The sequence below is a fragment of the Hirundo rustica genome, chromosome 21 (assembly GCF_015227805.2).
Source record: "Hirundo rustica isolate bHirRus1 chromosome 21, bHirRus1.pri.v3, whole genome shotgun sequence".
Taxonomy (NCBI): domain Eukaryota; kingdom Metazoa; phylum Chordata; class Aves; order Passeriformes; family Hirundinidae; genus Hirundo; species Hirundo rustica.
In genome coordinates this window covers 108,316-119,011 of record NC_053470.1, presented here as the reverse complement: position 1 = coordinate 119,011, position 10,696 = coordinate 108,316, and the positions used below count along the sequence as shown (strand labels likewise).

General features: G+C 37.5%; 1 protein-coding gene across 4 annotated transcripts in view; it reads right to left on the bottom strand.

The window, feature by feature from the left end:
• Positions 1-701: 701 nt before the first annotated feature.
• The window catches only part of RPGRIP1L (RPGRIP1 like), a 44,604-nt gene continuing 34,609 nt past the window's right edge, over positions 702-10,696 (bottom strand). For all 4 annotated transcript variants that reach the window (XM_040084011.2, XM_058423221.1, XM_058423222.1 and 1 more), the window contains 3 exons: positions 8,959-9,043; positions 6,884-7,017; positions 702-4,155 (listed from right to left, as the gene is read on the bottom strand). In XM_040084011.2, coding sequence (XP_039939945.1) covers positions 4,052-4,155; positions 6,884-7,017; positions 8,959-9,043 — 323 coding nt within the window. In that variant the 3' untranslated portion in view covers positions 702-4,051. The remainder of the gene's footprint in view (positions 4,156-6,883; positions 7,018-8,958; positions 9,044-10,696) is intronic.

The window sequence follows — 10,696 nt, the reverse complement described above, 5'->3', positions numbered from 1 at the left end:
ACTGGGGGTGGGGGGGAGGGAGGGTGGGAAGGAAGACACCTTAATACTGGATAAATATTTTTTACTAATATATTTGCTTTCATCTTTGAACTTTATTAAAGAAGGAATGTTCGAGAATCATAGTATTTTTGAAATGTGTTATGCATAGAAATTTAGAATATCCTGAGTTGGAAGGTGTCTTGGTTTGGAAAGACAGGTATCTACCAGGGAAAGCTGGAGCTCCCCTTGGAATGGAGAACGTAAATCTCCCTCCCTCCCTCCAAATTACTATAATTTTGCAATTAGGGGCTTTCAGGCAAAGATGTGGGAATAGGAATAACAGTTCTTTACTAGGAATATTAAAAAATACAAACGTAGTAATACAAAAAACCCAAGAAAACAAACAAACAAAAATCCTAGAAACCCTGACAGAGTCAGAAATACGACCCAACACCCTGTTGGTCCAGGTGTTGGAAGCTGTCCAAATAAATCCTCCTGGAGTAATAGATGTGGTTCTGGTGGAGTAGTGATGTGTAAGGGTTTTAGTATTTATTCTTTTTTGTGGGAGGGAGAAATTAGGAGGAAAAAAAAAAGCAGGCTTAAGCTTAAAAATGAACAAAAATAGTTTTATTAACACGCACTACAAGAATGAAAAAAAGAAAGTTGGGAAAAAAACCAAACTAAAACAAAACAGAATGACACTTTAAAACACGCTTCTCTCCTTTTACAATCTATTAACTTTCTTATTAAACAATGTAGAAAGACACAACTCAGGATTTTCAGTCAGTTTCTCAATTATTCGGCATAATTACTCATTACTTTAGGAGAAGAGTCTTTCTAAGTTTTTTTATGAAGATGTTTGCCAAAAGACAAAACAGTCCAGTGCTCCCAATGTCACACATCTGCTGCCGCCCAGAGTTTTTGCAGACTGTGATATTCTATCAGCAAAGCTTCTCAGTGTTTCTGGAGTACTATTTACAAATACTTCTAGTCTAAAATCATCTTTGTCTCAAAGGCTGAGACCTCCTTTTAACCCAGGAGCGGGGACTTTAAAGTTCCCAAATAAATCTCAATTTCATCAGTCCTCAATTTTGATTAGAATAGCATTCTACCCAACAACACTAAGATGCTGCAAAGAACAGTTCATTTCTCCATAGTTTACCTTAAAGAAGTCCAGTTAAAAATGTCCACTTCTTCAATCCTGTTCAGATATTATTAGTTCTTTCACTTCTAATCTAACTGACTTCATTCGGTGTCTATTCCACGTACCCTCTGTTTTCTTTCTTCTTTCTCTCAAGGAAGAGTTATGCTTTAAAAGTTCCATGTTGCTAGAAAGGGTTAAATCCACCTGGGCCTGCAAAGGCCATGTGCAGGTCCCGGGCTGCAGGGCTGAAGAAAATGCAAAGCTGTGCTGATGGAGGAAGCTGGTAGATGTCCTTTTTTCCACCCCTCGGTCTCATCTAGGGCAGTCCGGCTCGGAGCTACCACAACGCTGTAAAAGGGCTTCACCCAGGCTGCTCCCATGCGGGCAGCAGCTTCCAGAGGCCCAGCAGGGCCCAGCTCAGCCACCCCGAGGGGCAGCAAGGCCTGACCCAGGCCTGCCTGCTGCCTACGATGTTACCTCATGGCTGATTCCAAAGCTAGAGAGAGACCCACCAGCAGCAGATTAGTTTTAAATGTCCCCTCCAAAGTCACATCGACATTTCCCATTGGTCAACTTAGCTGCCAATATCCCGGCCAGCTTTTTGATAGGTCCGTGTCCTTCCCCCGCCAAACCATTCTACAGTAATAGCAGGGAAAAACATTTTTCATCTCTCTATAACCAGAAAACAAAATTGTGCCAACCCATGATAAGATGATCCTGTAGATGGGTCCGGTGGTGGCGAGATGGGTCTGGTCTTCCTCTGGAATGGAGTAGAAAACAGGCTGTCCTGCTGAGCTGAACTTCAGCTTTTATCTAGGTAGGAAAGGTTGGCTCCCACACTGGGTGGAGCATCTCACAATGGGATGATGTAATTGTACCTGTTATGTGGTGAGCCTTAATGGCCCACTATCAGAAGATATCCCCCGGAGGATGGGTATTGGAAAAGATATAGAACACTACATCACCTAATTTTAACAGCTGGCCCATTAACAGAAGACACCTGCCCCCTCCCTCCCAGAGTTATGAGGAACGGGCTATACAAGAAATAAAGAAAAAACACCTCCCCAACTGGTTTCAACAGATGGAAACAAAATACACATTTTTGGTTACATATTGCAACCCAAGACAGAAGGGTTATTGAGTCCAGCTGGACCTGCACCCTCCATGCTGTCACCCTTCCCATCCCCTCCCAGCACACCAGCCCCCTGGGGAATAAGCTCTCCCCAAAACCCTACCAGGGTCCACTGAACCCGCAAGGTCTGGATTTTGTGCCCCTTCTACGCTGTCTGCCACAACTGAAAGGAAGTCTGGCTGCCTCCACTGTATTTGCAATGGCCCTTTAAGTAGCTGCAAATTTCACAGACCCATCCACATCAACCTTTTATCTTTACTAATACTCAATAAAAGGCATTGATTTGAAAAATATATTCACAGAATAGTTAGTTGGTGGTTGGAAAGGAGCTCTGGAGACCATGTAGCCCAATCACCCCACCAAAGCAGGATCACCTGGAGGTGACACAGGAAGCATCCAGGTAGGTTTTGTCTTGAATGTCTCTGGGAAGCTGTCCCAGTGCTCTGCTACCCTCAATGTAAAGAAGCTCTTCCTCATGTTAAGGTGAAGTTTGGTTGTTCATTACCATTGAAGTCAAAAGCTGTCAGCTTGTGTAACTATTTATACTTAGGACTAATCAGAATAACCACTGGTTTATAACAAGCAAAAGAGAGTTTATTGATTGGGTTTTTTTGGTAGCAGTAGAAGGACCATATTTTTGCAACATTTTTCAAGAATGGTTCAGTTCTTGTGACTTTAATGGAAATAATTCAGCATTTAACAAGAGTGACAGTTTTTCTAAACAGAAAATAATTATTTTGCAAATCCACAAAGATGTGGAACAAATAATTGCTAATTGTGTGGAAGACCTGTCTGTTGTAGTTATCCTTACTCTTAAAATAATCTATGGCTAATATTAAAAAACTCCAAACCCAGGAATAAACCATAACAAATTGTTTGCAACTGAAATCTACACAAACATTACCTCTGAGCAAACCACGTTTATAACAATAACAGCTATTTTTTGTCAACTGCTTCACAAAACTGGATGATCAAAATTTGATGGCAAATGCAAAGCATGAAAATCAACACTAAAATGCTTTGTTGTTTTTATTTCTGTGCAATATGTTAAATGGCTGAAACAAATGACAAACATGCCATCCCTAATATTAAAAAAAAAACCCAAACCAACAAATTAAATTATAAGATGGTTTTTTAAGTGCAAAAGCTTCTCCATGTGCTTAGATCTAGCTTTGGCTTCAGTTTGGATTGAAGTACTGTGTAGAAATGCATCTCCTTTTTTCACTATGAGAACAGTCAGGCATTGGAACAGGTTGTGCAGAGAGCAGTTAAGCAGTCCCCATCCTTGGAGGTTTACAGACCAGGCTGGATACAGCAACATGGCCTAGCATAATACCTAGTATTATGCGACTGGACTAGAAAGTACTTGAGATCACTTCTAACACGAATTATTGTATTCTGACAGAGTATTGTGATAGAACTACTCTTAGTAAGAATCTACAAGCATTTCTGTTTGAAGATTCACCATCACTTATTTCCTTAGACAAAATACCGTCAACTCGTATCTGATAATTTACAAGCAAGCTTGCATTTGAAACCAAACTTTGTTTGAACTAAGTCAGACTGTTATACTATCAAGTGTCGAGAGCCTGAAATATGATTCAGCAAGGACCTTAAAAATAGGAAAACAGACGGAAAAGTGTACAAAACTTTATACCTGGACATCAAGCATCTGTCATACACATTTTAAATTAAAAATACTGTAAGAATGACAAAGATCTCATTTTTGGAACCATCAAGTATATCTTTACACTGGGAGCAAGAACTGCAATAGACAAATGTCCCTTTCCTGCCTCCTAATCATTTTCGCATTCCTCATGGACTGAACGCAGTGCATTGAGGGCTTCCACTGTCACTGTGAGCTTTCCAATTACTGTACTGGCATCTTGTGAATCGAAAACTAGAAAGGAAACACCAGAAAACAGCATTAGCTATTTAACTTAAGATTTCACATTTGTTTTGATAATTAGTGTTTGGACAGATTGAAGGGCAACTAACAGATGTTTTAAAAAAGGGATAAACAAACAAACAAACAAACAAACAAACAATCTTGCGGGTCAGGTCCTCAGGCTTCTGGAAATTAACCACTCTTAGAAGTAGAATATACATCAATAAAAGTATTAGGTGTTGAAATTAATTTAAACAGGAAACTATCAACATAATAACTGTCTATATAAAATAATTATTTTTCACAATATGTAAATAAAGATCTTCCAAATTCTATTAAAGACATATCTACACACACAGGAATAGTTTTAAGTAAAAGGACACCAATTAATGAGTTTTCTACACTGTGTACGATGGATTGGTCCCAAATCAGCCTCGACAGATCACTCAGTGAAAAGTCAACTTCAAGAGCAGACTTCAGGGGACTGTATCCTTTTTACTTAAAAGAAGAGCAGGATAATTGTAGTTAATTATATCAGAAGATAACACTAATTGTATTTTCTCACTTTTTATACCGTTCTATTATCTCTGAGACATACTGTTAGATGTTTTGACTATATTTTTCATCCATCTTCTTGCTTAGCCATTCACTTATTTGCTTTAAATTTCACATAAAGCACTTTGACACAATCAGCAATGAAAAGAACAAAATAAGAATATGGTTGCAATCGTCAAAAAGAATAAAGGAAGTTTGGTATCTAACTTGAGAATGACTTTATCTTCATGCAGTAGTGTCCTATGTATTTCCCTGTGTCTAGGTTTATTATGTTTCCTTAAACCAATATCCAATTCAGAGAACGTGTACAACACTACTTAGGAATTCCGTTTCTTGTGCCCGTACATTTAATTGACATCTGTGTCTAGATCTGAAGAACTGATCCTTTTACAATGACTTAATTCAAGAAAATATACAGATAGATTCTTTTCCATGATCTGACATAACATAAAATTAATTCAAATTCTCTGAAACATCTTAATTTTCAGAAAATATGCAAATTTATATGTTATGGATGCAATAAAAAATAATAAAAAAAAATCTGTACAGCATATGCAGGAAAGGGGAGAAGTGCAGAACAGAAAAAAAGTATTTCTAGCTATTATTATAATTTTCATAGATATAATTAACATAAAGTAAAAATTAGTTTAAATGTCAGATGATTAGGGGAAGAGATGCTCCCTACAATATTGAAGTAGTTGTCATTACACAGTAATGATCAGTTTACAGTAACTAGTAATAAAACCCAGTCCTCCTGGTCCTAGTAGTTCTCTCAGATGATGATTAGGAATTTTAAGAGTTTTGTGAAAAGTGACTTTCAAAAATTATGTTTACATAACTAATTAATCTTATCAAATGGGAATTATGACAGTATGGTCATAAATTCCTGAACAAAAATCAATCTTCCAATGAGAGATTACAAAATACACTTTTGGAGGAGGTTTTGTACTTGAAGAAAAATTATTAGTGGAGAAAAGCTTAAGTTGCTCAGCCACAGCAGGAACTGAATCAAATCTGTATTTTTTTTTTTCTCCAGAGTATGGAAATCTGATTCTTCTTAGAATTTTCCTTATTGTGTTCCTGTAACTTTTAGTATTTTAGCAACAGTATGGATGCAAATCATGCATGATAATGGGAATGGATAAGAAAGCCTATTTTTTTCTCTCATTACTCAACTCCCCATTGCACAAGGTACAGGAATTAGACACAGCAGTAGAAGTAGCAAAGTTACATTTGCCTGGCATTTTGCTGGGGCTCCCTAGAACTCTCATTATTGCAAGCACCTTGTGAACATGGGTGCTCTGCATCCAATCATTGAACTAGTTCCCTTTCTGGGAAAGGAGAGCAATTCTTTTATAACAGAGGTGGTTTCAGTTCTTCACTGAGCTTCACCCCAAAGTGGAAAGAGGATTGAAAGGAGAAGGTAAATAGAAAAGTGCACCATTGGTAACCATGTCCCTGCTGCAATGGGGAACAGGAAATTGAGCAAGGAGAATTAGCCTCATAGTTGACAAAAGGACCAAAACCCCTTCTTGAGCCTTATCAGTGTTAAAAAATGCATCATATGACTCCAGGAAATGGAAGATTCCACACTTCCTACTCACATCATCTTGCTCTAATGAATCATAATGAGTTTGGTTATAGTCTGTTACAGAAGGGTTCTCAGTAAAACTGATTCTAATCAAAACTCATCAGTATTTCATATTGTCTCATACATGTTTCATATGGAGGAAACAGACTTGAGGTACTCAGGGTTATAACATAATTTCAAATAAAACACAGATGTTAATAATACCAAATTGCTGATAAAAATTTTAATACAAAACAATTTTTTCACAAAATACCTCTTTATTGTCCTACCATAATGAAGTATGTTGTAGAAAAGAGAGAATTAAAGCAGTGGACATGGCTTGAAACTTCTTCGGTTTTATAAACTAATTTCTATGAGGTGAGAATGCTGTTTGGTTTGGGATTTTTAAAAACAGTCTTTAAGGAATAACACTAATAGATAGCTTTTGCAGACTTTTGCAAACAAAAGTGGAAGTTATTAGTTAGTATTAAAAAAACTTCTTTTATTGAAACAATGTCAAACAATTACTTACAAAGTAACACCTGCAAAGTAAAGTAGAAATTCAATGAATTTTAGGCTACAGAAGTTTACAAGAAAGTGATTTTTAAAACTTACCATCAATATCTTGCTCAATGATATCTCTTTGCTTCTGGAATATCTCTTTTAAACTGACATAAGCAAACCCAATATCCTCACATTCAAGATCCTGTTCATCTTCTGGGGGATCACTGACCACTGTAAATTTTAGGCTAAAGACACGCACAAAAACAAAGGTATTTTGTTTTCGAAAAGGGTCAAAAAATCAAATTAAAAATTATAAAAAAAGAAAAACCACACTAATTTACAATTTTAAAATGCATAAAGGTGGAAACATTTGTTGTACGGACAGAATATTTCCATAAATTTTGTTTCTTGGTGGTCCTCTCGCTACAATAAAATGGGAAACTGGATTACTGATGAACTTCTTCCTTCCTATTTATTCAATACAGAACTGAAAATTCAGCACAAGCCAAACCAGACATTCTGATAAGTGCAGGAAACAACCTACTTGGTAACACAGGGAACAGTAGTGACATGATGGCACATGTAAGAGATGAATGCTTCCGTTCTGAAAAAAAACTCACTGCTGTTATTTTACTTTATTTTTACCTCGGGTTTCTAAAATATTTAGTATAGTTAACTAAGTATTTCTAGGGGAAATTGCAGCACACAGACCAGCTGTTGTTTCACTGTGCTGAGGAATCCATTCAGTGCAGGCAGCTCAGGAGCAGCGGCAGGTTGAGCACTGGTGGAGCTCAGCCCAAGGCAAGAGGCTACCATCCCTTAGCATGACAAAGGGCCCAAGGAGCTGTGAGCCAGTCAGGGGAAGGATAACTCCCAGACTTTGGGTACTGCCAGGTGAGGGACACTCAGGGACATGGCAGGAGCTGATGACCCCCAGAATATGAGAGTACCAAAGCTCAGGGGTTCCTTTGTTCAGAGTCTCTCCTCTGAGGCTCTAACTTGAACTGTTATTGTCCTATTCGATTACTGAACCAAAACCTAAATTATTTTAAGGATTGAGATCGCTAAGACTCAGTGATTGGAAACGTGGCCTGGAGTTGGTGAAGGCAACTGGTCTAACTGGGACCGTATGGGGGAGTGTAGGTAGCTGCAAAGGGTTCTCAGTCCCATGTCAGATGGTGGAGTGTGACTGCCACTATTGGTCCTGGATGGTTAGACAGGGAAATTTTTTTAGCAAATGAATAATCTGTCAGGGGAAAAAAAAAGGAGTATTTTCTCCTCAGTATTGTTAAATCTTAGTAAAACATGCTTTAGTAGAGTATGTTTAGCTACCCTCCTAATATAGATGGCAAAATAAGGGATATGGAATGAAGAGAGATCACTCTCTTTCTCGGGGTGGACCAGTGATTTGTGAGTAAGATTTACAAATTACTCTGACAATTGAAATGCAGTCAGAAGGTATCTTAGTCTTCTGAAAATTAAATGGATCTTTAAATTAATATTTGTTCCATTTTACTGAATATTGACATTCAAGAAGAAACAGATTCAATGTATGTCATTCATCCTCTCCAAGTAATGCACATGCTATCTCAATGAAAAAAAATGAGTAAAAACGAATTTATTACTAGGAAACTGAGTAAGTCTAATTTATAATCTTTCTCATATGTATTCATACATTTAGATGTCTGCTACATCCATATATATACACATATAATTTTTTTTTCTTTTAATTCTGGGGCAAAGGAACACTTCCTGCAACTCTTAAGACCCCTTTTAGTATTCTAAATTCAGAAAGCAACAAATATGCTGCTCTACCATCGCACAGATAGATGCATTTCAAATTCATTACTGATAGACTGCTGATGACAGAATATAGAAATTCTCATTTGTAAAACAGCTAAAAAAAAACCACCAACAAAACAATGCCCCCCCCAAATTAAACCACAGCACTAAACAAACATTAGATGAGTTTGCAATATTCCATTGAATATGCACCTATGTGGAGAAGAAATAAGAACAGCGGCCACATATGAAGACATAATTCCTAGCTGAAACAATTGGTTTTTTCTTGTTAGTTATGTATTACGTACTTAGGATTACCTTGTCAGTAAAGACAAACAAAAAGGCAAACCACAAGCATTATTTACAAAGGCCTATAACAGAGGTTTTCAGCATTAATCTGTTACCTGTCAGCAGGCAGATCTGGCTTTAGAAGAATTGACTTGAGATACTCTCTCTCTGCATGATTATCTTCCTTATCCACATTTATCACTGCAAAGCAAATAAATTAGTATAACCAGTTATCAATTGTTTTTCACCTATTAGAAGAAAGTACATGAAGAAAAGAACAAAATAAAGTTAAGTGTTGATTTCCTTTTCTAAGGAGAAACAACAATGTTAGAATCATGTGATCTAATGGTGTGTCACTGGCAGGTTTATATGAACACTTTCAGAAAAGATACAAGCAGCATCTAAGTATGTCACAGAGCTGCTGCTTTCTATTAATGGCAATAGCAGCCATGTTTTTAAAAGCCAAGGATCTTTACTGCTTTGTATTTGAAGAGATTTATCTCTAGCTTCTTCCACTAAGGAAGCTAGAGATAATGAGCATGTATGGCAAAGTGTCCTTTTTGACAGCCTCAGTAATTTAATCTTCCTTTCCTGCCACAGTATTTCAATACAAGAAATCTTCAGACCAATGAACTGGAGAAAATTTGTCATCTATAATCTCTCTTAAGTGGGCAATGCCAGTGTAGCAGTGGTAGATGTGACATTTCTGATTCATTTCAGTCTTCAGCTACACACCAATGATCCAACAGTGTATGAGTAAGAGGAGGATCTAAATTAGTGAATTCTTTGGCAAGCTGCATTCTAAAATCAGGTTTATAGATGGTGGCAATTTTAAAAACCTGACTGAGACACTATTTCTGCAAAGCCACTTTTACATAGCTATTTTTAAAAGAATGCTTAATTTAAATGTCTGTGTTATGAATAAAGTATAGTGATTGGCTCATGCAAATGAGGAGTTATTAAGTATGGTGGGAAGAAGTTCTGTTAAGGTTTACAGTTCCTCTGACATGTACTTTTGTTGTTCTAGCACGGTTTTGAACCCTTTTCTGTCCTCCCTTCAGTACTCCCCTCCCCTTTTGTGGTTACTGCCAGGCAGCTATGGCTTACAGGAGTGTAAAAACGTAGGGCAGGGAGTTTATTTGCCCCCTGTAAGAGGTGGCAGAGAGGGGCACTTGTTGCTGGGAGGCCTGTCCAGGGTAACATCACACCCCTGATCTGATCAGGATACGAGAAGGGCCCCACCAACGAAAGGCACGGAAGGACTGATTGACAGGCTTTGGCAGGAGTCATGTTAGCATCAAAGGATGAGGCCACGGACCCTAGGAGGAGCCAAGTATTCATATATGGGCAAAGCCACAGACTGTGGGAGGTGCTGGAAGGATATATAAGGACTGTTCATGAATATTAATACTGCTGATGCAACTTTGAGTATATAAATGGTGGAGACTCTATTTTGTGAGCCTGAGCCTCTGGTGGGCAGGAAGCATCTCACTATGCTCCCAAGGCTGTCCCCCTTTGCTTTGTAATTTTAATGGGTTCTAATTAAATTTTATTTACTCATTCCTGCCTGGGGTTGAGTTTTAAATCATCTGTATTAAGGGTTTGTCACAAATAGCAAACTGATTCACCCATTCCAGAATGCTCTCAGCTAAAAGTCCAAGACTGAGGCTCTCAGGCTGAATCTTAAATGAAATAAAATTTTACCAGAAAGAAAAGGTTAATGAATAATTGAAATATGATGAAATAGCTGGGGAAATAATTAACAAGAGAATTATAAATTATTACAATAGTTCTATGTATGCTAGTAGTGTAAATATAAAGTATTAATTAACAATGTATTAGTATGAAACATGG